This window comes from Cyanistes caeruleus, chromosome 1 (genome assembly GCF_971803275.1).
Source record: "Cyanistes caeruleus chromosome 1, bCyaCae1.hap1.1, whole genome shotgun sequence".
NCBI lineage: Eukaryota > Metazoa > Chordata > Aves > Passeriformes > Paridae > Cyanistes > Cyanistes caeruleus.
In genome coordinates, this window is record NC_141701.1 from 72,722,516 (window position 1) to 72,749,724 (window position 27,209).

General features: G+C 39.9%; 2 protein-coding genes across 13 annotated transcripts in view; one reads left to right on the forward strand and one right to left on the reverse strand.

Moving 5' to 3' along the window:
* LOC111925682 (carboxymethylenebutenolidase homolog) overlaps positions 1 to 22,078 on the reverse strand; it is a 33,664-nt gene extending 11,586 nt beyond the window's left edge. The window contains exons 1-3 of the mRNA XM_086845439.1: positions 21,989 to 22,078; positions 6,289 to 6,384; positions 4,094 to 4,162 (exon numbers count right to left, since the gene is read on the reverse strand). The gene's annotated coding sequence lies outside the window, so the exon portion shown is untranslated. The remainder of the gene's footprint in view (positions 1 to 4,093; positions 4,163 to 6,288; positions 6,385 to 21,988) is intronic.
* The window catches only part of MARCHF6 (membrane associated ring-CH-type finger 6), a 45,668-nt gene continuing 37,241 nt past the window's right edge, over positions 18,783 to 27,209 (forward strand). Inside the window, exons 1-3 of one of the 12 annotated variants that reach the window (XM_086844896.1) lie at positions 21,893 to 22,704; positions 23,629 to 24,020; positions 26,353 to 26,452. Coding sequence is in view for 4 of the 12 variants with exons in the window: in XM_086844504.1 (XP_086700630.1) it covers positions 21,291 to 21,618; positions 26,356 to 26,452 (425 nt within the window). In the remaining 8 variants the exon portion in view is untranslated. Of the gene's footprint in view, positions 21,619 to 21,892; positions 22,705 to 23,594; positions 24,021 to 26,352; positions 26,453 to 27,209 lie in introns of those variants that run through there. The other 11 variants (XM_086844834.1, XM_086844667.1, XM_086844740.1 and 8 more) reach the window with 11 other exon arrangements.

Genomic DNA, 27,209 nt, shown 5'->3' on the forward strand with positions numbered 1-27,209 from the left:
ATCTGATTCCTTTCCCTCCATCCAGTAAAATGGTTCATATCTAAAGCTATCTACTGAGTCATCACTTGGAAGGAAAGAAATATATTTTAACAAATCTGATTTAATACTACAGGTTTTTGTCCTGGGTGTCCAGACAGTGTTTGAATAAAAACTCTTGGAAATCAGGCCAGCTCTTCTTATTGCAAATCAAGGCTTGGTAGGAGGTTTACATGTACAGATACTTTCTTTATTATCAGCAAGAACTTGTTGTACACTTAAAATTTTGTTCTTTACCATTTACCTAGCATGGTACTCTGAAGCTGGCAGCTGCCTTTGCCTGGAGCATTACAAAAATCCTCCAAGGAATTCTCTGATTTGGTTAATAGTGAGCCATATTCCCACTCTTTCCCATGCTTTCCGATCTGTGGGAGTGAATGGCTTTATCTGCTTCATCATTGCATTGTCGGCAGGCATGACCATGTTCCCTACACTGATCATAGAACCCGCTGCTCCTCACAGGGCACCAGGACCAGGGTGATTGCTGCTTCTTCACCATAAATCTTCACATCTCTCACCATGCTTCCACGCCCTTATAATTTTATTTGCTGCTAAAATATAATAGGCTAAATCTGTCATCATCTCTCCCTTTGGCCATCTCCCCATTGCATCCACCCCTTCTTCCTCCTGTTTCACTCTGTTCCATTTATGTAAGTTATTTGAAGCCACTGGTTTCAATTGGTTTCTGGTTATCCCTTTTAATGTTCCAAGGTTTTTCTGGGGTAGGCTAGACTCAGCTCTGAGAACATATAAGTACTTACCTAACTAAAATCGATATTATGACTTCCACCACAGGGGCAGAAGGATGATCTTCAAATGATAGTTTTCCATAGGTATGTTGCTAGTTTGTGATGTAGAACTGGTTGACCCAACAGCTTCTGTGTTTCTTACACCTGTCTTGGATTAATTTTTACTGAAAAATAAATTGTGAATGTTTGTTCTCAAATTTTCTATTGTTCCTGAAAGAGCTTGTGTGATTTCAGAGGGTGTGCTTTGTGAACTTTATAGAAATTGGGTGGAGTACTTTAATTATGCCGAGTAATAACAGGAAATCTATTCTAATATTGTGCGTGACATGCAAAGAGGGGTATTAAAATTACTTAGCACTGTCCAGGTGTTTCTAGGTTATTCAGTAGCTCTTCAATTTATTAAGGAACACTTTCAATGGAATTTCAGTACAAGGCAAATTATTCCAAATTATATTAATGAATATTAATAACAGTATACAGGGGAAATACTACACTTTGGAAAAATGGCTGAAAAACAGGTACCTCAGATCAAAGGTGATATCTGTTTTTCACTGAACACCATAAATGCAGATACGAGCAAGTCAATACAATTAAGAGTACGTGGATAATTGCATGGACTAAGGGCTGATTTCCTTCTCTAAGAAACTAAACATCTATTTTGTGCATAATTTAAGAATATTTATTGTCTTTTTCTAACTAAATATTTAGTCTTGTCTAAAACAACAAAAATTTGAAAACCAGTAATTACTAAAAAACACTTCTTTTTTTTTCAGTTACCCACTACAATATTAATATAATAGAATAGAATAACTCAGAATATTGCTTTCAATGATGAATTAATTCATTGTGTTTAGTCATTGAAACTGCATTTTGTATTTATATTTTTTATATATTTATAATTTTTTATATATAAGATTTTTTCCCATAAAATGTGGATTTAAAAAGATGTATAATTTTTTTTTCAGTTTTATTCCAGGGCATAGGTCCTTTTACATTTTTTTTTCTGTTTCTTTATTTGGTATGTGTTGTCTCATACGAAACTCATTTAATGCTTATTTTGTTTCAGAAAATTTCTGGGATTAATCAGCTGGAAGGGAATGATTTTTTTCCTTCTAATTGAGGCCATATTTGCACGGAGATGTAAATACTACTTCAGTCTTCAGTAAAAATAAGCTGTCCTGGACAAAAAGTACACACTTGTGCCCACAGAATTTATTTTAATTTTCAGAAGAGGTAACTTTCATGTGTAGAATTCTGGCTTCTCCTCTCTAAACTCCCAGCATACACTTGAACAGTTTCATTTGGCTGAGATTTTCTAAGACATTCTTTCTAAAGCCAGGAGGACCCCAAAATTTCCACCAGCATATGATCCCCCACAGGTTATACATCTTTCAGATGAACCTTTAGTTGTTTTTTTTCCTAACTACAGAAAGGGAAACAACATTCACTGAATATTGAACAAATCTGACGAAGATTACTATACTAATCAGTGTTTTAAACTCCAAAACTTTAAACAGAGTGCCAGGAAAAAAAACTTTTACCCATGTTTCCTTGACTTTAAAAGTCCTGTTTTGCAAATATGTCTGTGCATTAGTAATCTTGGAATGTATCCAAACAGCTTTGGACTGCATCCCAGAAAGTAATACAGACACCCAAGTGCAACATCAAAGCAACAGGTTTAAGGAAAGTATATACAAGATCTTCTAATTATATAACAAGATAATTACCATACATAATTCAGAGCAATCAAGGGGATTTATTAAATATGTTTGCAGAAAGCACCTGTCTCACCCTTTTTCTAAAATGAGATAATGAACTTTACCCTAGCAGAAAAAATCCAACGTTTTGGTGTAACCCTGCAAATGGTTGAGACTGTTCTGGGACTATTCTAAGTCTGTGCCAGTTGAACAAAATGAGTTTCTAAGACTCTCTGAGCTGCTGTAAACATGTAATGGAGCATCTCAGAAGACAAAAGGGGTCCAGGCAGGAAGGGGGCCAGCCCAGTGCAAGTAGAGGAAGGCAATGTGCATCACACGTGGAAGGAAGCTCTTGGGCCAGGTAGTGCAACTAGACTGCAGTCACTTCCCATCCTACCTGGTTCAGATGCTTGTGGCATCAAATATTATGGTGTGGAAGAGGTTCTCTTCCCCTGATTACCTGGTCATTTCAAACATTTGCTAGCACTGTGTGTGTCAAAGCCAAGACTGAACTCCCAGGCTTGCTCTTCCACAGCTTGGTTGTGAGCTAGCGAGTTTCAAACTGGATGCTACAGGAAGTAGAAAACACAAGCTTAAGCAGGAAATTCAAGGCCTGATCAGATTTGCTCTAAAAGGCTGATGTTAGCACTTCCAGATTTCACAATTTCTAGCATGCTCCTTCCTTCTGGTCTCAAAATTGTATCACAGTTTCCTGATAGACCCACAATGAGATCGCAGAGAGCTGAGGTGTTATAGGCCATGACACAAAAAGTTCAGGCCCACCTTATTCAATTGTTTACAAGGTTCATCTCTAAGGTGCTTTGATTTTCCCTTTATTCCCTGGAAGCTGCAGAGATGATAACCTGTTTTTATTTGACAAGGCAGGTACTATAAGGCAGATTCCTCCCAAAGACCTGCCTTGAGCTGCAGTTTAGACCTCAGGACAAGCTCAAGTGATCGCTACAGCCTGTTTTCCTGGTTCAGGGGGAAAAACCAATCCAAATCCAAAGCCTGAAGCTGAAATCAAATCCCCAGTCACCTTCCACTTCAAAGAGACCCGAAGTCTGCATAAAACTTATTAACTTCCCTAGAACTCCTGGTTTGTTTGTAAGTTTGCCTGGGGAGGTGTTGGAATCCAAAATAAAAGCCTCTCTGACCTACTCAAAGAAAGGAAAGAATTAAAATATATTAAACCATAGATATAGAGTAAAACTGTAGGCTTTAGTTTTAAGTAGGTAAAGATATAGATTAAGTGCACTAAGAGTTTGTGTTAGCTAGTGAAAAGCCTTATCACACAGTTTAAAGTTCAATGATACTATCCTTCACAGATTCAACTTGAACTGAACTTTAAACTGTGTGATAAGGCTTTTCACTAGCTAACACAAACTCTTAGTGCACTTAATCTATATCTTTACCTACTTAAAACTAAAGCCTACAGTTTTACTCTATATCTATGGTTTAATATATTTTAATTCTTTCCTTTCTCTGAGTAGGTCAGAGAGGCTTTTATTTTGGATTCCAACAGGAGGTGAGACCAATTTTTTTGAGTGAAATCACCACTTGCTTCTTCCAAGCTAGACTCCAGTGTGTTTCTTTTCCTTGTGCACAAACCTTTTAATAAGTCCAGATACAGAAAATGAACAAGTTCTCCAGGGTGTGGATCACCTTCTGGCTTGTAATCTGGATAGAGAGGGAAGGAAAAAAGGGAAATTAGTTATCTCCTCTGAAGAAGGAATTCATAGCGTGTCTCTACCATCACATACTCTTTCTCATGAATGATAGACTGACATTCATGAGAAGCATTTGTCTCAATGTCCATAGAAAAGATAGAACAGATATAAAGCAGGTGGGAGTACTGTTGTGAGAGGAAGTCTTGGATAGGCCAGTTCTGAAAGGACTTTCTACCTAAGATATATGCTTTCAGTATAGACCTGAAGATTTAACATAAATGTGCTGGGTCAAAGATCTGTGCTCAAGCTAATGCTCCACCATGCTCATTTGAGCAGAAACTGCCATACTCACATGGCAGTTTCTTGACTTCTGTCTTCTCTAGAATACTCTGCCTTGGTACAGCCACTTCTGTTTTAATGTGAGCTAGAAACAGAAACCTGATTCCTCTCACTACAGTCAAATACTATTGTACTGGGAGCTATTCAAACACTCCCTCTCTAGTTTTAGGCAGAAATTGCTGCCTGCTGAAGATCTCTTCCCCAGAAATTTCTTCAAAAGTGTGCCCAAAACTGAACTTTGAATATGTGGATTTTTCTGATGATGCATATTTATCCTAAAATAATCACTAAGTCATTTCAATTCCTCAAGAGTTAAACCCCATGATTTAGCTGAGATCAAATATTGCTGTATGTTATTCAACAATCTTGATAAGTTCTTTCCTGTGAGAAAGGACATAAATGCCAATATTTTCAAACTTAAACCTCTGAGAGCTAAGTGAATTTCCAAGGACAATTACATATGTGAATTGAGAGCAAGTAGTAAGCATGGACTGACTCAGAAGCAATGAAACTACACACTCCAGAATGAACATGTGAATTATGTAAACAGAAAATCAGAAATTAAACAACAGGCTCCTTCTTGGTGTGGTAATTAAGGCTCTTGATTACCATGCAAGACGCTGTTATAATTAAAGTTTGTTAAGAAGCCTATTTTTGTTTCCTGCTTTGATGGGATAAAAAGATTTTGTGAAGTTTGGGAAACAACTGGCTTCCCTAAATGCAGTCTAGATCTTGCACATTTCACCTGGGTACACTTCAAAGTAATCTTTGCTGTGTTTATGTTCTTTCAGGCAGCCGAACTATTGGTAGTTGTGTTGATTACTCTTGGAAACCTCCCAGAGAATCTGCATACTTCTTTAAAAGCTTGTTAGGAATTCTTCTCTTTAGGTATGGTATCTTTTCAAGGAATTCTTCTTTCAATGCTCTCCCAACAGCAGCTGAAAATCATTAACTCTTCATCACACTTGTAACTTTCTTTGCTCTTGTACTAAATGACTCTCCATTAAATGGCTCTCTGTTTATCTTAAATGCAAATTTTACAAAGAAGAAAATATATTCTTCTGATTTTTATTATGAAAACAAGAAATATATGGGGTTTTCCAGTTTGTTATCTCCAGATTTAAAAAACTCAAACATGACTAGGATGCTGAAGAAGAAGCAATGTTGAAGTAAAGCTCAGAAGAGCCAAGCCAGTACAGTCCCAGTCCTACAACACACAGCACTTGACCAAGGTCCCAGTGATTTGATTCCCTGGGCTCCAGGGGGAGCTTTGATTTGTTTGTGAGCACAGCACTAAATATATGTGGCAAATTTCTAAATACAAGGAATCCAGGTGAGTGAGAACTTATAACTTTCAGCTTTCAATTTTCATTAAAATATGATCATATTAGTAGTAGGCAAAGAACCTTATTAAATATCTGTGATTACATATGGTACTAAACCATAGGACATTACTGATCTGCATGTTATAAATATGGGTTTTCAAAAACAAAAAGAGATCTTTAATGTCTTCCTTCTCATGGGTCTTCAAGACACACACCTTTTCTTGGTTGCAATAGCTGCTCTGGAATTAATTCCACATACAAAATCTACATGCCAATATGAAGCATGCAGCAGGTTTAAGAATATTTCAGATATAATCATTAAAGTTATGTTAACATAGCTATGTTAAATATGCTAAATCAGAGTATTTAACATAAGTACACACTTTCAACCCCAAGTTTTGGACTGCAGTGAGAAAATCTGTCATAGAAAATCAAGCACAAGCACTTCTTGATGTACAGATTTCCAACTCACCTACATTCACAGATCCTTGTAGCTCAGATGAATTGGGGAGTTCTGGGTCACCTCTCTTGGCCTCCAGGACTTTCTTCTGTTATTGTAAGGTGCAGCCTGCTGGTGAGAACACATCGATTCACACAGGCATGCTGCCCCATAGGGCTGGGCTGACATGCTGCTGGACAAGCTCCCATCCTTTATGTCCAGATTCACACAACAGACTCCTTGTATGAGACCATTTGCTGTGTCAGTTCTGAAGTACTCCTGTACCCCTTCTTGCCCCCTATCCCCTTCCTGGTGGAGGGCTAAAGCATATCTCATTCCTCTTGGCTTCAGACTGCTTGATACTGCAGACAGGACATTTCAGAAGTTAGCATTTTGCATAGAATTTCACAGATTTATACCAAAAAATCACTGAATGTTATTGGGGTGGCAGCTACTGTTGCTATATTTTATATATTAGTAAAGGCCTGTCTGCACAAACCAGTCTTTGAAATAAGTCGTGATATTAAAGGCTAAAGTCCTTGAAACCTTCCTGCAGAAGAGAGAGTAAAGCGAAAAAATATCCTTGTGTACAGGAGAAAAAAATGTAAACCTGTGTTTATTAGCCAATAGTAACTTGCTTAGCCCACAGACCCTGTAAAACCCTTTATAAGGTCTGCTAAAGATAGAAGTAAATGGCATTCACTTTTACTTCTGTGAAGAGTCATGAAAAAGCTGATGGTCGCTCAATATCTGGCGCTTCAAACAGGGACGCTCTGTGGGCAGGGGGCTTTGGAGCCAGAAGAGCGGATCTGGGCGCAGGAAGCCCCGGACGCAGATTGGTACTGGATAGGCAACCTGAGCGCGGTGAGACATGGTGCAGTTAGATGTGTAATTAGAATTCAGGTTGCCGGGGGAGACGGAGGTGCAGAGGAGTGAGTGAGGGGTCATGACCCTCACCCCGCCATGTGCCGCCAGCATGGAAGTTGAATTTGCAGCAGCGAAAAAACTGCTTCTTTGTATTCTCATTAAATGAGGCGAAGCAGCCAGGGAAAACGACCTGGATAAGCTCATTATATGGGCGAAAAATCACGGGAATTTTGCAGTGCCCCCAACGCTCTTTGCAGTTGAGAAATGGATGGATATAAGGGCTCTGATGTGGGAAACGGCAATCACGGAAAAGAGAAAGGACACTCTGTCTCTCGGTCAAACTAGTCAGATTGTAATTAATACCTTAAAAAACAGAAAAGCGAGATATGCTGAGGCTGTGAGCCCTGTAATTCTACCTGCATCACAGCAGGAGATACCTTTACCTCCCACTGCTGGGCAAGCACTCCTATCTATGCTGCCCATGGAAAGAGGGAGGGAGAGTCAGAGAGAAGAAAATAATGAGAAAGAAATTCCACAGGAAACTCTGAAACAACAGAATCTTTTCAGCAATGGCAGGATGTGATATGGCCTGAACTATTTGCTTCACTTTTGGAGTCACTTTTAACACCACAATCTTTTTTAAGTTCCAACTTTACTACCCTGGAAGAAAAGAAGCCAGATATGGATTGGTTTTTACCTTTTTACCAGGGGGACGTGGGGGAGCACTGAGGTGTGCACAGAGAACAAAGGCACCCCCAGGGCAAAGGCAGTGCAGAAAAAGTTCCAAGGCCACGCTGAACAATTACAGAAGCAGCTGAGCAGAAACAGGTGGCTCAGGCAGCTTCAAAGAGAGACAAAATAGCCAAAAAATCGCTAACTATATGGTATCTAGTTCAAAATTCATCACTGTAATTAAAAGTTGATAAGCTGCAATGGTCACCGTTGTTAGCACCTGGCCGTGAGAGACTTTTTGTGTAACATCGCCTGCTTTTGTAAAATCGTGCCCTTTTTCCTCTATCTGCAAACAACAAGAGAGAAATTGAGAGAAAAAACTGTATGTGTTAAAGTTAACTTTGTGAGGTTTTTTTTCTTTCTCTCCATTTTTCCTCTCTGTGAGAGTATGTGGGGGATGACGAAGAAAGATAATAGCGGAGCTGCAGCAGCAGCAGCAGAGCAGGCAGTCCACCCCCCTGCTCTCTCTCTAAGAAAAAGCATCAGGATAGTACCCAGTTTGTTAAAAATTCATGATTCATTGGTTTTTTAAAATGTTTTTATATATCCTTTTAGAGTGAATTTTGTGTTTTAAGTAATCATGAGTTTATGCAGTTGCAGTTTGTAGAGTTTTACTAGAGAAATTATTGTGATTCTTTGAAAGTTTAAAAAGCCCCATTTCAAAAAAAGGTGTTTAAGGTGAATATTAACAGAAGTTACCTTGCAATAATTACCTTTAAAGCCTAAGCCTAAAATATCGTATAATTTACAGCTACTATGAAAACCTTCCAATTAATGTTATCTACAGAAGAGATTTGTGGTTTAAAAAATAATTACTTAAGAGAACTTTACTATACAAGACAAAGTTAAGTTAGAGCATATGTTATCTACTTGCTTGTTTTCTCCACAGTTTTAATAAGGCAATTTCAATGTGAGTCCTTTTGTTATATAAAACACATATAACTGCATATATACCAATTTGGATTTTGGATTTTAGTTTAGGAATTGGACTTAATGTTTCTGAAAAGTGCTACAAAAGCTGAATGGCAACTTGCCAAATCCTGTGTTGTTGTGTTTTTTTTCTAGAAAGACTGCACTTTAAAATCCTAACCAACTTAAGCATATAGTAGGCAAATTACTGTTATGAATGAGTATTTTTAGTAACATTTGCAGTTATTGTGAGTTATTCTCAAAGCTAGATGACACAGAATTGTGATGTATTTGTTACAGTTTTATAATCTTTATAGTCAATCCACATTACTGTTATATTGTGTTTAAAAGGTATATATCAAACTTTTAGCTGCTTTTTGTAGAACAGAATAAGATTAAGTTATGTTTTTATTTAATATAGATTAAGTGTTAATAGAATTAAGAAAAGTCAAGTTTTATTATGTTTAGACTTGAATGTTTTTAAGTTAAGTTTTATAACTTAGATTTTTTTTAAGGTTAAGTTTTGTTATTTCCTTTTGTCATAAATAATAAATAATTATTGTTAGGTTTAAATATTTTTTAATTTAAATTGTTTTATGTTTTATTGGAGACACTTGTCCAAACTGCAAAGTATAGTTATTTTTCTAGAGAAATGAAGATAACTACAACTGAAACAGCTGTGACAGAACACTGATGAGCACCTGCTTGTGGATAGAAGTGAATGCAGTCTGTGACACCCTTGACTTCATCGGAAGTTCTATTGGTTGTTGCAATCTCTGCAGTTTTTGTTTGTTATAGCTTTCTTATTTTTCAGTGTTTCCAGAATTTTAAGAAGATGTATCATTGCTGAGGATCAGCTGCCATGGGGGAGGCTTCAGATTAAACCAACTGCTGAATGGTTTAATTGGTCTGGTACCTGAGACTTCTGATCATTTGATTTGTACAAATGCATTTTAACAGTTTGCTGTGCTTTAAGCATCTCATAGCTGCTACTATTGAGAACCTTGTTTTAAAAATTAGTTAAGAGGCATCTTTCCAGTTTAAAGCCTAAGGCCCTGGCCAAGCCTTGACTTTACCTGAACAGAATGTTTGCCAACAGATCCAGATGTTTTTTGCACCAAATCAGTATTTGAGTCACTTTTTAACTTAGCAATTTGACCCTAGTAACATGACAGCTGGATCAATTTTGAAGTGGGCTTGAAGAATCATTTCCAGAGGTGGTTATCCAATCCTTCGCTGATTTTTTTTGGTTTTGTTCGTTAGCAAACTATGGGATGCTGGTGCAGTGTTTTAGTAATTAATAGTAGTTTTATATTACATATGTTCTTAGTAATGTTTATGGTTTGATTGATTTTTAACTGCTATAGGTTCTTATTCATTGTGTATATGGTTTTGTGTTAATGTTGATGTGTGTAACAGAAGTACATCTCATTTTTATTTTTTTTTTTAAAAAAAACAGGGGAAATTTATGCCCTAAAAGCATTTGATTAGTGTAATTCATTAACTTCAAGGGGAGAAGTGTCTGTGTTTTGTTGGGAGGTTCAAAAAGGTCACTGTTCATCTGACCAGACTGTCTACCTCTGAACATGTGAGACACAGTGAACAGAGAAGTCACCACACAGCCTTGGTACTCCAGACATGGATCAGAAGTGGAGCTGTCAGGACACAGTTGTGTCTGAACACTGCACAGAGAGTTGCCAACAGAAATTTTATGTTGTTATTATGATGTTGTGTCTCTATGAATTTTTTCAGTTATCTTCTGTTTTAAGGTTTAGAAGGATGTGAAGAACAACCTGAACATGAAAGCCCTTAGTCACCGATCCGCTGCCAGCTGACATCACGAGAACAGTGTTCCAAGACTGAATCGTGTTAAATCATAGTCAGTTTGTGAGAGAAATTCTGTAGAAGATCTAAGAAAGTGTGGACTCCATCTAACTGTATATAAAGCAAATTGTAGTTGTGTGTTTACCCTTTCAGCAAATTGCTTTCATGCTTAGACTACATATATACCAGAGCACGTGTGTTAAAAGTAGTTAGATAATAGTTTAAAATAGTTTAGCCTGTGTAGTAATTGTTATGCTAGTATAAAGTATAAGCATTCCCCCCCCCTTCAAGAGGTAAGCATCTTTGAAAGTTCATTTAATGTTAAAGTTTTAGCTATGAGTTTGCAAGTATGGTGTCATTTACATGGAACCAACTGCTTATGGTAATTGTGCTGTGTATAGTCCCAACCAACTGTCTGCTAACTAACATCCAAAAGCGACAGAACATATGGGTTACTCTGGCACATTGAGCTGGCCAAAGGTCTATGTGTCTGAGCCTAGCCACACCTGGAGATCCTTTTCGCACCTGTCTCATAAGAGTCCCTGAATGGGATCCTCAAGCATTTAAAGGTTTTGTTAGTAATGAGACTTGACTGAATCAATTGGCAATGTTTCAGGAGTGCAATCGCACTGTTGGCTTCACATTAAGGCAACTTGAAGCCTGTTGGCAAGCAAAAATTATCAAAGTTCTTAACGTTACCACAGAGCCCCCAGAAGAATTAGATTTGTTCCACCAATACCTCAGGTGGATGAATAATGTTTGAACCCCCAACAAAAAGCCATTCCAACAAAGTAATGCAGCACTGGGCTGCAGTCAACCCTATAGTTGACCTCGTTACTCACACTGAAAGTAAAGCCTTTTATTCGCAGTGCAATCTCACAGGACAATTACCAAAGCGATTACCTAGTTCCATATTCCCAATCTGTGGAGATAGAGCATGGAATGGGATTCCTGCTAATCTACTCTAATAGAGGACCCTGTTATCTTGGGAAACTTACTTTGTTTCCATCCAAGTTTACACCAATTGCTGAATGTAGTTGATAAAATAAAAAACATCAAACAGTCAAAGTGAAGCCTGAATGAATGAAGGCTTAGCAACTCTAAAAAGGCTCACTTGTTGGACTAGGAAAGAATTGAACTTAACATCCACAATGTAAAGTGAACTTTCAGCCGATGTGAGTAGTATACGTCATGCAGTATTACAAAATCAAGCTGCAATTGAATTTTGCTCTTAGCACAAGGACATGGTTGTGAGGAGTTTGAAGGCATGTGCTGCTTGGATCTTACTGATCATTCAGCTTCCATCCATAAGCAACTACATCAGCTACAGGATGGGTTACATGCCCTAAAAGAAGATAGTGACCCCATTGGAAGTTGATTCGCCAGCTGGGGAATCACTGGATGGTTGAGGTCCCTTGTGCTAGAAGGGGGACGGACTTTACTTACAGTGTTAATTGGGATGACAGTTTTAAGTTGCATATTATCTTTTCTTCATAAGAGTATAGAATGAGTCACATCCAAAGCCTGGTTTGTGCAAAAAGAGAAAGGGGGAATTTTTGCTATATTTTATATATTAGTAAAGGCCTGTCTGCACAAACCAGTCTTTGAAATAAGTCATGATATTAAGGGCTAAAGTCCTTGAAACCTTCCTGCGGAAGAGAGAGTAAAGCAAAACAATATCCTTGTGTACAGGAGAAAAAATGTAAACCTGTGTGTATTAGCCAATAGTAATTTGCTTAGCCCACGGACCTTGTAGAACCCTATATAAGTGTGCTAAAGATAGAAATAAACGGCGTTCACTTTTACTTCTGTGAAGAGTCATGAAAAAGCTGTCGGTCTCTCAATAAGCTATCCCCACCTGTGTCTTCATCAATAAGGCTGGTTTAGAAATTTCTGACATGTTCTTCCCAACATCCCCCTGAACAGAGGGATAAGGACCAGTCATTGGTATAGGAGCTGGGATCAGTCACTGCTGGGGCTCAAGGAGTGCAGCACTTTCTGCAGCTGAGTGGAGGCAGAGATAATCAGCCACTGTCCCATCACCCCTGTGCTTTCAGAGAAAATCCTGAGTCCCCACATCTTTCTCCTGAACCACCCCCAGCTGAGCACAGGCAGTGACTGACCCAGCTCAAGGGACTCTGGCAGTCATGGGATGTGGTCTGGGGACTATTCTAGTGATGATACAGGAAGATGTGGCAGCCTGAGACAAGATAGCAGATTGGCATCACCCAGTAACTCAGTCATTCAGCTGCCATCAGTGCTAGTAGTAAGGTGCAGGGCACCTGTGCAGGATGCTGCTGCAAATGATGAAGGCTTTAGACACCTGGAAATGCCCTGGGGCCCCTCAAGCAAAAGTCTTCCTTAATCAGGAGGCAGCATTCAAGGCAATAAGTTTCCCAAAATCAGCAGCTTCTTGTTTCATGGCCCATCAAACTGGCAGGTGGCCCCAGCTTGGGTGGAATCCACCATGGTCCCTGCCTGACTAGCCACTACAGTCCCCATAGATGTTCCATCTCCCTGCCACCTCCTCAGGGCCCCCAGACTCCTCCTGGGCGTAGAATAGAGGTTCCCTCTCGTGGCACCTGGTCACCTCTCTGGATCCTGTCAATGCTCCTGCTCCTGGTGTCTAGGTCCCTGTTTGCCATGAGATTCTTTCAATGCACACTGCATAATCTTACTGTAGGTTGAGATGAGGCTCACCAAACCGTAGTGTGGACATGGTTTTCTGAGCCTGAGAGAGTTTCAGCCTGCCAGGGAGAAAAGTTCCTGGGAACAGTTTTCTCTCAAGGATTGTTTTATTGTAAACAGATTATATTTCTCAAAACAATACTGAACAGATGTTCTTAGTGTGTTTTCTCTGGTCCCACCAATGGGACCAAATGGGGTGCTGGTTTATTGTCCAATCACATAACCTAGACTGAAACACCTTATAAAAGGGGTTAAAAACCCCTGAAATAAAGGTATTTTTGCCTCACGAAAAAGTGGCTGTGTGTCTGATTATCTGGGGAATCCTCAATACTTCTTGTCCTTCAGCAACACCGTAGTTCCCTGAATTCTCTTCTTTTGCCTTGATGATTATTGTGACATTTCCCTGTTCCATGCTTCCAAGGATCTCTCCCTGTTACCATTTTCTTTACTTCATAGAATCATGGAATGGTTTTGGTTAGAAGGGACTTTAAAGATCATCTAGTTTCGGCCCCCCACCATGGGCAGGAACACCTTTCACTAGACCAGGTAGCTCAGAGCTGCATCCAGCCTGGCCTTGAACAACACTTCCAGGGCTGGAGCATACACAACTTCCCTGGACAAATTCTCCTAGTCTTTCTCTTAGCCCCACTCACACTCCTCCCATCTCGCTCTGCTCATCTTGGCCATGCTATTCACCATGATCCCTTACACCATGTACCTCTCTAGCTCCTGGCTGTTCTTCCTGCACCCTTGCGTGGTAGCACCCTTGTCCACAGAAGAAACTATATTTGCCCAACTTCAGTTTACCCTCATTGGGAGTGAGTTTGAGACAGAAAAGGAGGAGTCCATGAGCCTTTGCTTTCCTTGAAGCTACTGTGAGGTTGAGGCCTCCCAAAAAACTCCCTGGCCTTTACTGTATAAAATTCTCCCCTGCCTTTACATAGAATCAGGATCAAGAACTTGGTTCAACAGGACCAGGAGTGTAAGGAAAGCAGAGATAAATCAATCCCGATTTCCTTCCTGTAGAAGATCACTAAAAGAAGAGGAAAAATGAGTAGAACAAAACTTGGAGAGACAGAGAAAAATGAAAGAAGAGAACCCAATTTGTCACCCTGAATATGTAAGACCTGATTGGAAATTTTGGTACAAGTTCTTGGCGGCAGTTTCTGATCTCAGGGTTCATGCAATAAAGAATCAGAAAAGACAGGCTGTCAGAAAACTTTTCGATCTTAAACAGTGATAAACTCAATACTGACTTTTAAAGTAAGAATTTTCCCAGATGTTTTCAATTGAAAGGTACAGATTCCAAATAAGGCTTTTCTCAGAAGCTGAATGGTAATGCTGAATGTATCTGCTTAAATAGTCTTCAGACCCTTTGAGGACCAGACCATCAGAATTAAATACCATGCACTGCCATTTCTTTGTGTGTTGTCATCTTTGTGAGATTACTCTTTCTTTAGCACCTCTAACCAGGCTGAGGCCCTGGCAGAGGCCCATCTTATATGACTACATAAAGAAATGAGTCACAAAAAAAGTATAATTGATACACAAAGCAGAGTGAAGAGAATGTACCTTTTGAGCACTAAGCATGTTTGACATCCATGTCAGTCACTCAACTGAGAATCTTCTTCATTGAGCTAAGCATTTTTCTTAGACATCAAAAGCATTAAGTGGTTTCTTCACTATATTCTTTGACCCTGCATTGATGGCAGTGCACACAGCAAATACATTCTTGCCACAGGAAAACAAGCAAAAGCAGGGGGCTATGCCCCATGATGCACATTCTCAATGTGAAAGCTACTGTGAAGTAAAAGTCAGCCCTGTGTCTTGGGTTGCAATGAAAGATGGAACCAAAAGTATGCATTCTATTACCATCTGCTAAAACCAAGTGAGTCAGTGTTCTTTATCTCTTCCATGACCCATCCTTCATAACTCCAGGGGGATATCTTCCGTTAATGGGCCAGCTGTTAAAACTAGATATGGCAGTGTTTTTTATCTCTTCCACTACCCACTCTCCCTCCAGAGAGATATCCTCTGTTAATGGGCCATTGAGTGTCACTGCTGACTGATAAAATTGCATCATCCCATTTTGAGATGCTCCACCCAGGGAGACCTTACCTGAATATAATCTGAGATTTAAAATGCCAGTCAGCCTTTCTCCACTAGATTCCCAGAAGACCAGACCCCTCTACACCACCACTGGACCTTCAGAAGAAAACTACACTCTTCTACAAGATCACTGCTTCAGCAGAACCACATCTGTCACTCCAGGAAAACTGCAACCACCATTTAATCAGACTGCTACCAACACTCTGACCAACGGGGTGTATCAGGTTATATTCTGACTCTGTCAGTAGTTTCTTTTTTTGTACTACTGCATTTTTATTTTAATTCTCCTAGTAAATAAATGTTATTCCTATTCCCATATCTTTGCCTGAGAACCCGTTCATTTCAAAATTATAATAACTCAGAAAGGGGAGGGGTTTACATTTTTCCATTTCAAGTGAAGTTCCTGCCTTCCTTAGCAGACACCTGTCTTTTCAAATCTAGACACCCAGAAATCATACAACCTCACGAAACAGAAGTGATTGACTCTGATCAGCCTGTAGTAACTCTAACCTTTAGACCACAGCTCACTTTCCCCTGGACACTCTTTTTCCTGTTGCTGCAAACATTTGAGAAAAAGTAATGACAAAGTTATTACAAATCTAAGCCCTTCTGTACTTCTTTCCTAGTCAGTGCTGCAGAAGCACAAGTAGTAGCACAGATGCTGTTATGGAACACAATTATAGTGACTATGTGGACCATTCTCCCTAAGAGATACATTTTCTTTTTGGCAACATCCATGGTTTTAAATGACATAGAACTGAACTTTGCCCTGGGAAGTTCAATTTAATTTGATTGGCAGTCATAACCTCTAATAACATCTGGAAGGTCAAGATAAAGGTTTCTGGCAAAATAAGATTGTTTCTGCTAAATATTGAAGATAATCTCTAACTGATGTCATCTGCAGGGATATTTTCACAAAATTTTAAAGACACTGGAACCAACATGTCCTCAGAAGCACTTCAGTTATACACAGTCACTTGATGATGGTAATATTTCACATCACACCCTCTATTACCAAGGAGATCAAAGTTCTAGAAGCAGGAAAAAAAAACTTTCTAATCTAATGACACAAATATCTAACTATCTAAAAGGTTCACTTGGTCATGATGAAAGTGTTTTAGGTAAAGAACTGTACACTTCAAATGATATGACAGTTATTAGGAAAGTGATATTCTGAAATACCAGTATAACTTTTTTTTTTTTTTTTTTTTAGATGCAGGTGGTCTCCACCAAGTAACCACAGCCACAAAGCTCTGACTCCCAAGTAAACTAATAACAGCCATTGACTCCATTCTCAGCATGACTCACCCTCAGCAGGGTCCCAGCCAAGCTGATAGGGCCTATGTTTTAAATAGAAAATCCACTGCAACACGTGGAAAGATCCCTGCTGTGCTTGAGAAATATAATTTGTTGAAGCACATCCTACAGATTTTGAAAAGAGCCATGAAGTTCTGCAAATATTTCTTTACTCCATGAAAATGGTTTGTGTTAATTATCCAAGTATTACCTGGGTTCTTGAAATCTAAACATATAAACAGCCTTGACTGTCTTTTCAGTAAGACTCATTAAACAGTAGTATAATTTAGACTGGGTTTTTTACCTCATGTCTCACTTAAAATGCTAGTGGAAATATTTTTTTTCTCAGTTGAAATGTTAATAATCCATAGAACAAACCCCAGCACATAGCCAAGCATCTTCTTCAAAACAGTTTCCAAAATAAACAGGTCTGGAGTCTATGTCATGGCTGTGTCTGATGATGCTCAGTCATTATGCCCATCCCTTATGTTTGGTGCAGTAATACTACACATTTCATAGCACAAAACATGAACCACAAATCACATATTCCTTCAGGAAATTTGACGCCTCCATTAGCTACTAATCATAGCCCAGGTTTAGTAAGAAGCAAACACCATCTGAATGGAAATACATTGTTCAGTACTTCATATACCGAGGCGTCAGAGTCATTATTTAGTACCAGTGCAGCAGCCTGAGCCAATCTCCTGGTGCAGCAGCAAATGTCAATACATTCACAGTACATCTGAGAGTACTTGTCTCCATCTTCATTCCAGGAACCTATGGCCATAGCAGCTATCTGCTGGCTAGGGATGGTTCAGCAGATGTCATGGCAGAACAGCCACTGGCCAGGAAGCATGTGCTCTAAAGCTGCTGCAGTACACAGGGAAGATCCAGGCTGCAGTGTTTTTTATCATGTGTTATTGCAGTCTGCAAACCTCTGTGCTTTCTGATTGTGTCAGGCCAATTTTTTGTGGGCCATACTTTGTGCTACACACTAAAGGGCCTGTTCTGATGGTTTTTCTCCTGCCATGGAAGCTCTGGGCCTCCCTAGTGGTGATGCATTATTTAGGAACTAGCTACATGTTCACTCCAAATACTGTTTGGTTTGTCAAGATAAGCTGACATTCACTTGGATTTACTTAAGATAATCCACTATGTTTTCCACATTTTTGCAACTTGCTGTTCATAACTGAACCAATTTTGTGGTGAGAGTCAGGTGGGAAGCTGAGGGGAAAAAACTAGGATAGCACTGAAAAAAAACCCCAAAACAACTAGTTAAGAAAACAAATGCGCTTTGAAATGTTAATCAACAGAAAAATTGAGAAGCAATAGTTTTTGCTGTTTGGTTTTTTCAACGCTCTGAACTTTCAAAATAACTAAAAATGTAAGGGAATCATTTTTATGAAGCCATTTAAAAATTTTAGGGAAGATGAAAATGTCACAGTACAAATGCTGGATAATTTTCATTTTGCAATTATTATTTTGTATTCTCTTAATAGAACTCTTGAATAAAAATGCATTATCTAAACGTTTAAGTAATGTAAAACCCAAACAAGACCGTATTGAAAAAAACCTTGTCCTTTTTTCTACTGTTTCTATCCACACTTATAAATATGTCTCTCCTTTTGCCACAACCTTCTGTCATTTAGGGTTATATCTATTACCATCTTCAGTTTACACCTGTACAATTACCATATTTCCTTTATTATCTAGATAATAACTTATATGGAACAGATACTTTTTTTTTCAGCATATTTGTTCAGTGCCTGTTGGCAGTAATGCTTGACCTTGTTGAGAGTCAAAACTAACAATAACCTTCTAATGTCTTTCTTTATCAAAAATTAAAAGCCATTTAAGCCATGGATATTTCTTAGGCAAAATACACCAACATATTACTAAATAGACAGACATTAATAACATGTTCACCAAAAACACCAAGGAGGCTTAGAGATGTTTAATTTAATTTAACTTACAATAACATACTATAGGTATTTTTTTTTATTGTTTAAATTATAATGGTCTGCCTCCAACTCACATTTACTGGTAAGCAATTGCATAGCCCATACTGAAACACTATGTATGAACAACATTTTGGGATAAATTCTCTCTAAATGCTGAGAAGATGGTACACACATAATGTTTGTTAGGTAACTTAAATGGCTGAACAGACTGATACGTACGGGAATGAAATTATTCACTGGCAACATAAAGCGACACCTTTCAAAAGCTTTAATTGAATTTAAAGAAGCCTCCCATGAGAGACTGAAATTGGAGAATTATATACATTAATCTTGCCGTGGTCTTTGAATGCGAATTTTAATTTAGAGACTTTTATTGACATTTAATTTACATATATCACAGCAGAGTAACAATGATGTAATGAATAATGGTTACATGTTTGGGAAATAAAGAGTGGGAATTAGGAATATACTTGGAAATTGAAATTCTCATTTTCTTGGCTTTTTCTCCTATTTTTTTCCATTGATTTTCCCTTGCTCTGACAAAATTAGTATTACAGCATTTCTCACATTCTCAGTTCTATGCTGGCAGATTTTTAATAATCCAAGATAACTTGCTGACACTGGAGCAAAGTGAGGCTCAAAAATGAGTTTATTTTTAAAATAAACAGCCTTTTTATCTTTTAAGTTATAAGTAGGAATTTTCCCACCTTGTCTTTCAGAGCAGAAGGACACAGAAGAGCTGAGTATGGTAGTCGAGCCCAAGTGTATTTTACTGCAGGACTTTACTGTACTTATTCAGCTATTGGAGAACTATATGAAGCCTTCACCTTTTCCTCAATTGTTTTGTGTACACAGGCCAGTATCATACACTACACCAGCTTGAAAAATGTAATTTTGAAGGAACTAATGTGGTTACGGTTTAGGCAAATAGAATTATAAAACTGCAAATTACCATGTGCTGCCTCTGCACTCTAAATTCAGACTTGAACTACCAACCACTCTGCTGCTGACACGAAGCCCGAAGGCTGAATGCAAAGGATTTAATGATTGGCTGGACACAAAGGGTCAAACGGTAAAGAGAGCTCAGGGTTGCTATGACAATCAACTAGAGGGGTTGAAATAGCTGCCACAATGGAACACTAAGTGCACGCATACATTTCATCAGGATGGAATTCCTCTTTACCCTGATTAAAATTAAATTGTTTTCTTCCTTAACAATATTCCTGCCAACTCAGCAGAGCCCGAGCGACATCTCTCAGTGCAAGTACAAAGTTTTAATGTGCACTGCCCCGGCTTTGTAGGACAGACAGACATGGAAACATAAATTATTAAGCTGAAAGAATTTTGTGCTTTACCAAGCGGTTTATTCGCTCTGTTGGAATGCCCCAGCTCGGGAAGGCACGGTGAGTTTTGACGAACGGCCCAGGTAACCGCTTGATACTAAGGAAGGACGGCTGTTTCCACACATCCCTGATCCCGGGAACACTGACCCTCTCAAAATCTGTTCGATTTCACGTAGGAATGCAGCGTTTCTCTCCGGTTTGGAGTAGAACTTAGATCAGATTTTGGCTACATTTTGTCCGACTCCCGTGGTCTTCCCCGGCCCGACTGCTGCTCTCGGCAATGATGAGTCCGCCCGCTCCCACCCGAGCGGCAGGGCCGGGCCCTGGCAGAGCTGCAGGGGCAAGTGCCGGGTCCTGAGCTTCGGTCACAATAACCCCAGGCAGCACTAAAGGCTGGGGGAAGAGCGTCTGGAAAGCGGCCCGAAGGAAAAGGTCATGAGGATGTTGGTCAACAGCTGGCTGAACATGAGACGTGCATCTGTCCAGGTGGCCAAGAAGGCCACCGGGCTTGGATCAGAAATAGTGTGGCCAGAAGGATCAGGGCAATGATTGTCCCTCTGTACTTGACATTGATGGAGCCACACCTCGAGTGCTGTGTCCAGCTCTGGGCCCTGTTGCAGTAGTGTCACAGTGCAGCTGGTCTGGACTGGACAAAGTAAATCTAGCCATAACACAAATCTAATCTAGCTAGCCAAATTCATGTCTGAACCACTGCACACCACTGGCCAGGACGCTGGGCAGGGAGAGAAGTATCAGCCAATGGCTGTCTAGCCCAGGAAATCTGAATTGAGTATTTGAGTTCTGAATAATAAACAAGGCTGTTTTGTCTCATGAACACCTGGAGCACGAGTCGTGGATCTTTGTCTACCCACCTACGACTGTCACGATACAGGGCGCCTCAATTCAGGGAGGATATTGAGGTGCAGGAAAGTGTCCGGAGGGAATCAGTGAAACCAGTGAAAGATCTGTAACACCAGTCCCCTGAGGAGTGGGTGGAGCAGCTAGGGTTATTTAGCCTGGAGAAAAGGTGGCTCAGGGGGGAGCATTATCATTCTGTGCAACCACATGGAAGGAGGTTGTAGCCAGGTCATGGTCGGCATCTTCTTCCCAGACAAACAGTGAACGAGAGAAGACATAGTCGCAAGATGCAGCAGGGAACGTTCAGATTGGCCATTATGAGGAATTTCTTCACAGGAAGAGTGATTGGGCATTGGAATGGGCTCCCCAGGTAGGTGGTGGAGTCACCGTTCCTGGAGGTGTTTAAGGAAAAGCTGTATGTGGCACTCAGTGCCATGGTCTAGTTGTCATGGAGGTGTTCATTCACAGGTCGGACCCGATGACCTCGCAGGTCTTTTCCAAGCCAATTGATTCTGCGTTAGCTGAGAGTGGGGCAGTCCCGCAGCAGTGCCCGCCCTGCCCCGTCCCGGGCCCCTCCGGGGCCTCCTTGCCCATGTGCCCGGCAGGCGGCGCTCGCGGCGGGAGAGCGGCGCTCCGTGCCCGCGCGGCGCTCTATGGCCGCGGGCTCGGCGGCGCGGCCAGTCCGTCCGCTTGGCACGCGGCCCCGCCCCCTGTGGTCACACCACCCGCCCGGCCGGCGCTGCGTCAGCCCGGCAAGATGGAGACCGCCGAGGAAGGTATAGCGCTCGCCCAGTCACCGCCGCCGCCGCCAGTCACCGTGCGAGGGCTCTACCAGGGCAGCCTCGGAGAGTGGGGGTGGGGGGGGGAGGGTGGCGCGGGGGGTGTCACTGGACCCGCTGGGCGGGCCGGGGGCTATTCACACCCAGAGTGGTTCTCGCACCGGGGTTGCAGGTGCCCGGGCCCCGCGCCTCTCCGCACCGTGCCGTGCCCGCCATGCCGCGGGGGCCGGGCCGAGCCGGGCCGGGCCGAGGGGGACAGTGTGTGAGGCGGCGCGCGCGGGTTCCCCTTACATAACCACGGAGGGGGGAGGGGGGGAAGGGGGGGCGGTGCCGGCAACACCTGGAGCGGGGCTGGGATGGGCCGTACCTGAGCACTGGGGCCCGCCGGAACTTTCCGCTGGCCGCGGCTTTGCCTGGGGAGCTGGGAGTCCGGGGGTGAAATGAGAATCCGGGGCGGAAAGCAACAGGTGGATTGCGCACGCTGGAGCAGCGGGAGAAGCGGCGAGGAGGGCACTTCCTCGAGCTCACTCCTGGCCGGTCGACCCTGTCGGACCCGGCCGGCCGTGTAGCCCAGGGAGTCATAAATTTCCGCGTTTGGGTGAAGAGTAATAGCTGCTCCTTTCACAAAGCTGACTTTGTTACGTGTGCTGGGCAGTCTGTTTGAAAAATTCAAATACGCAGGAGTTGACATGTTTCTCCGTCTCTTTTGCAACAGACTAATACATAGTCAGTTATCTAACTTAAAAAAAAAATGTGAAAGATATCATAGTCATGAGAGGGTTTTATGTGTAGTATTCATTTTTAAGGATATTTCTTTATTTGAGATCAAACATGGATATGTTTTGTCAGCACTTTTGTTACGCTTAGATAATCACAAAATCACAGAATTGTTAAGTTGGAAGGGACCTCTGGAGTTCATCTACTCCAACTCCCCTGCCCAGGCAGGGTCATCTAGAGTGGGTGACATAGGAATGTGTCCAGGTGGGTTTTGGATGTCCCCAGAGAGGGAGAAGAACTATGTAGTTCAAGCGGGTACTGGAGAATTTTGATAGAACAGCACTTCATATTGTAGCATAAACCAAAGTAAGTGAAGGATGTTTGTTGTGCTATGTTTCTTGCCGTATTTGAGCTTTGTCATCTCAAACATTGAGTAGAAATACATATTGCAGTAGCAAGGCAGTTCCAAGGAAAGCATTTTCCATCTTGGCTTTTGTTACTTTGGCATAATTTTGAATGTAGCTTTTTATCAGGTGTCACTTAATTGGATTGAAAAAAAAAAGTGCTGGAATAACATCAGCCACTGGATGAAATAAGACAGCACTGTTATAGTAGTATCCTTTGGGTTGTGCTGTAGACATCTTTTATACCCATGATCATTGATGGTTGATCAAAATATTACTGTTTCTTAAATCTGACATTTAAAATTGCTTGGTGCAGCTCTGTATACCAAGTCACTTACACCGATGAAATCAACAACAAACTGAAACTTTGATTGCTTGTTCTCTGGTTGCCCAGAAAAAACGGGGTTTTTTTGCAAACTGTGAAGTGGATACTCTGAAATGACCTCCTGATTTTACATCACTCCAGCTGGTAAATCCATCTCGGTGGATTTAATTCAAACAGCATAGTTGATAATTTGTTACAGGTCGTTACCAGTGGTAGACTTTGTTCATACCTGACTTAAGTAGGTGAACAGAAAGATCATTAAGACAAAGAAGAGGGAGTTTTTAGGTACATCTTTAAGGCATCTTTTTCTTTAACTAAACCTTTGTGTTAAAGTCCACACTTGAAATTTGGACTTTTCTGGTTTTATATATAAAAACACACAAAGGCACATATATATGCAGCCTTAGATATTATAGTGTGGCCTTACCAATGTTGTCCTCAAAAGTTACCAGTGGTAGCATGAACGTAACCAGTCTGTATACTCACTTTCCATAAATACCACTAGAATGTTACAACTTCTTCTACAGTTTCAAACCTCAGATGTACTATTATAACTTCAAGGGGCTTGCCAGAATACTGAAGAGACTTCCCAAGGTTAGAAAGCTCTGAACACCAGTAAGAACAGGAGCAAAGACTGTGTTAGTGCCTCGAGGAAGAGGAAATGTGTTATTATTGTGTGCTTGAACTTCTGCTACTAAGTGTCATATGGACTTTCTGAAATGGTGATTGTCCGATAACAGTATTATGGCTATTGTGGTTCTGATGGGCTTTGTGCATGACTGAACTGTATTGTGGAGCTAGAAAACTGAACTGCATGGTGAGAGCCTCAATAAGAGAGGCAGTTTGGTGTCATGGTCAGACCTAAGTGGAAGCTGCTTCACCTCAGAATGAATGTGAAAGTTGCTTCTCTGCAGCACTCGAATGGACCGGATAACTGGTTTTGCTGAAGAGAGGTAATTCTGGTTCTTTCTAGATAAATCAGTTTGTTGCTATATAACGTAATCTTCATTTTTTTATATTCCAGTGTTGAATTCAGTTGGAGAGATAATAGGCAGTGAATCATTCTCTGGGGGAACAGGAAAGAACTTATTATTCAAGGTCATTTTTTCCAAAACACATGCATGAAGAACAGAATGCAAAGTGTATGTGTCCATAGAAAAACAGTGACTCTTGCATGGTGGAACTACCCTTGACCATGGCTGTAGGTCATAAAGTGCATAGCTTGACATATTGACTCTCAGCAGTGTTTATTGATTTGAAGTTATCAGTTGGTTAACAGTCCAAACAATTACACTCATAATATGTTTATTTGGATTTATAAAACAAGTTGAAATATCTAGAATTTATCATGGCTTTGAAAAAATAAAATTTAGGTTTATTTTAATAAACTATCAGGCACTTTTTTCTCAAGTAAAGAATTCTTTTGCCCACAATAATGCAAATTGCTTTTTCCCGAAAGTTTTGACAATAAGTGAGCAGTTTGCTGTGGGAGTCAACACACCATTAAATGAGCAGATTCAAAGAGCAGTGGGCATCTTTCAGGGAACAGTGTGCTTTTAGCTTGCTTTCATTGGTGCCAGAGTATCCTTAAAGCAGTAGTTTCATGTGCTGTCTCATGCTTGTCTGAGCCCTTGTGAGGCTGATCCAGCCTGCAAAGTTGTCAACTTGCTGTAGTGAAACAGCTCTGTTGGAAAGTATGCGGGAGGAGGTGGGCATGCCACAGCGAGTGGGTAGGGCCTGCCTGCTAGTTGGAGCACCTGTCCTGTGCAGCCATATGGAAGTGATCTCTGGGATAAAAAGTCGTTTGTTTAGAGAAGTAACAGTTCTGGTCATTCTTGTCAGCAGAGGAACCAGGGACTCCTGAGGTTTGCAGAAATACTGCAAATCATTGCTGCTCAACATGTCAATGATGGAAGTGCTCTTTATGTCTTTGTAGCATCACTGATGAGATATTGAATAGCTGTTTCTGTTAAGTCTAGGTTTTCATGCTGCCTGAATGAATTCACTCAAACAACACTTACATAGATAGGAAATTGTTTGAATTGAATAATCTGAATTCTTATGCTTGATTTGTTAAACTGTTGTAATACTCTGTTAAACTACAGATACGTTCATAATGCGACCTTTCTTTAAAGTTTTTTCTATAAATTTCTTTATAGAAAAAAAAAATCAATCTTTGCTGCCTTTTGGAAGTTTTTGTCAAAAAGCATTAACTTTTGAAGATTTTGGCCAAGAACAAAGATAGATGATTCAGACTTGAAGTTGCATATTTGCAGTAGTCGTACATCAGTTGGTATTTTTTTGACAAAGATCTCTGATAGGCATGTGTTCCACTCTGGTATGTTTGCTGGATAGAGGTTGATAGAGAAATAATTAACAAAAGATAAAATCTCAAACTTACATATTCTATAAAAAATGGATATTTTATGTTCATTTCCTTAATAGAAGTAAAAGGAAGAGTCAAGGGGAGATACCATGCATCTGTCAAACAGATAAAATTTGATTTTTATTTCTATTTAATTGTGTGTTTAGAGCTCTGGCTAACTGAATGGTATTTAAAATAGACATGTCTTCTTTAGAGGGATAGGTTTATGCTCCCTTCTTTATCCACAAGACCTCTTGAAACCTTTAGTTGCAAGAAAATGTCAAAAATAGGGAATAAAGAAGGTGCAGAACCTATGGGAATATTACTGAACTTATGAAATAAGAAATAGAAAAAGTGTCTTTTCTTGTTATACAGTAGGCTATGTCCAAACAGGGTAGTAAATTGCAAAATTTCTATGTTTGTTATTTTGGATTTTTCCCTTTCATTAAGAGCACATCTGTTTTAGGTTCAAGAATAGCAAATTTCTTAAGGACATTATTAAATCTCTTATGTTCAGCCTCTGTTTAACTTTTACCAAACTCAGATGGAATTTTTCTATTTCAAAGTATCCACTTTGAAGAAAATTATCTTTAACAGTTTGTATGTTGTTTTAATGATAACTCTTTAGGTAGAAGACATATCCTCCTGTAGTTTTACGGTGTCTGTTTCCTAGAAATCCTAAAATTTTTTGAGATGTGTTTTGAGTTTATGTAATGTGATCGGACAGATAATGTTCTTGCTCTTTCTGATGATCTCCCAGTCTCCATCTTCTGTCAGATGAAATCTGTCTTTCTTCTTCTTTCAATTTATTCTGGCTTCATTTTGTTGCATGGTAAAGTTTCTAGAATGTAATTGAATAATTTGTCTTGAAAATCTGAGTTCTTTAAGCAGTAGTGTAATAAGATTTTTGTCCTTGCTAGCAGATATATGCAGAGTGTGTCGGTCGGAAGGAACTCCTGAGAAACCCCTCTATCATCCATGTGTGTGTACTGGAAGTATTAAATTTATTCATCAGGAATGGTGAGTGCTGTGTCTGTGTGTTTCTTAATTTTTTTTACCTAATGAAAATATATAAACATGTTTCTAAAAATACTTCAAGTCTTCAGGTTAACTAGTGAAAAAGATCCAATTTTCAGTAGAAATGTATTAGGAATTTTGATGTTTTTTACATGATAATTCATTACAATTCAAGAAAAATTTAGTACTTACGTATGGAAAGAAGGCACTGACAATTATTTGTGTTTGGAACTGTAGTTCTGATTGTATGTCAGCTTTATGAAAACTGAGTAGAAAAATCAATGTGTTTGGGGCTTTTTTTGCCCACTTATAGATGTGAATAGAAAGAACATCAAACCTCACAGAAAAAAAAAGAAACCCTAGTGCTTTTTAGTCATTTTGAGGTATGTTTGATCACGAAGTGCTAAAGTAAAAACTGTATTTCTCGTCTATACGGTCATTTCTGATAGTATTTTAATAGTCCTTCTTTCACAAATACAGCTGTTCTAAATCTTAGCTGTGTGCATCTGTATGTCATATCTTGAAGTATTTATAAGAACTGGTGTTCCTGGTGGATGTCCATGCCAGGATATCTGCTTTGATCAATAACATACTCAAAGAATGTTCTTTACCAACACTGTGACATATGTCACAACCTTTTCTACTGTTTGAAGCTTACTTGATGGCCTAAGTGGACTTAATAAACATGCTAATATAAGTCCTGCTTGATAGTACAAATATCCTGACTTAAGTGTGAAAGCACAGAATTGGTGTGTTTTCC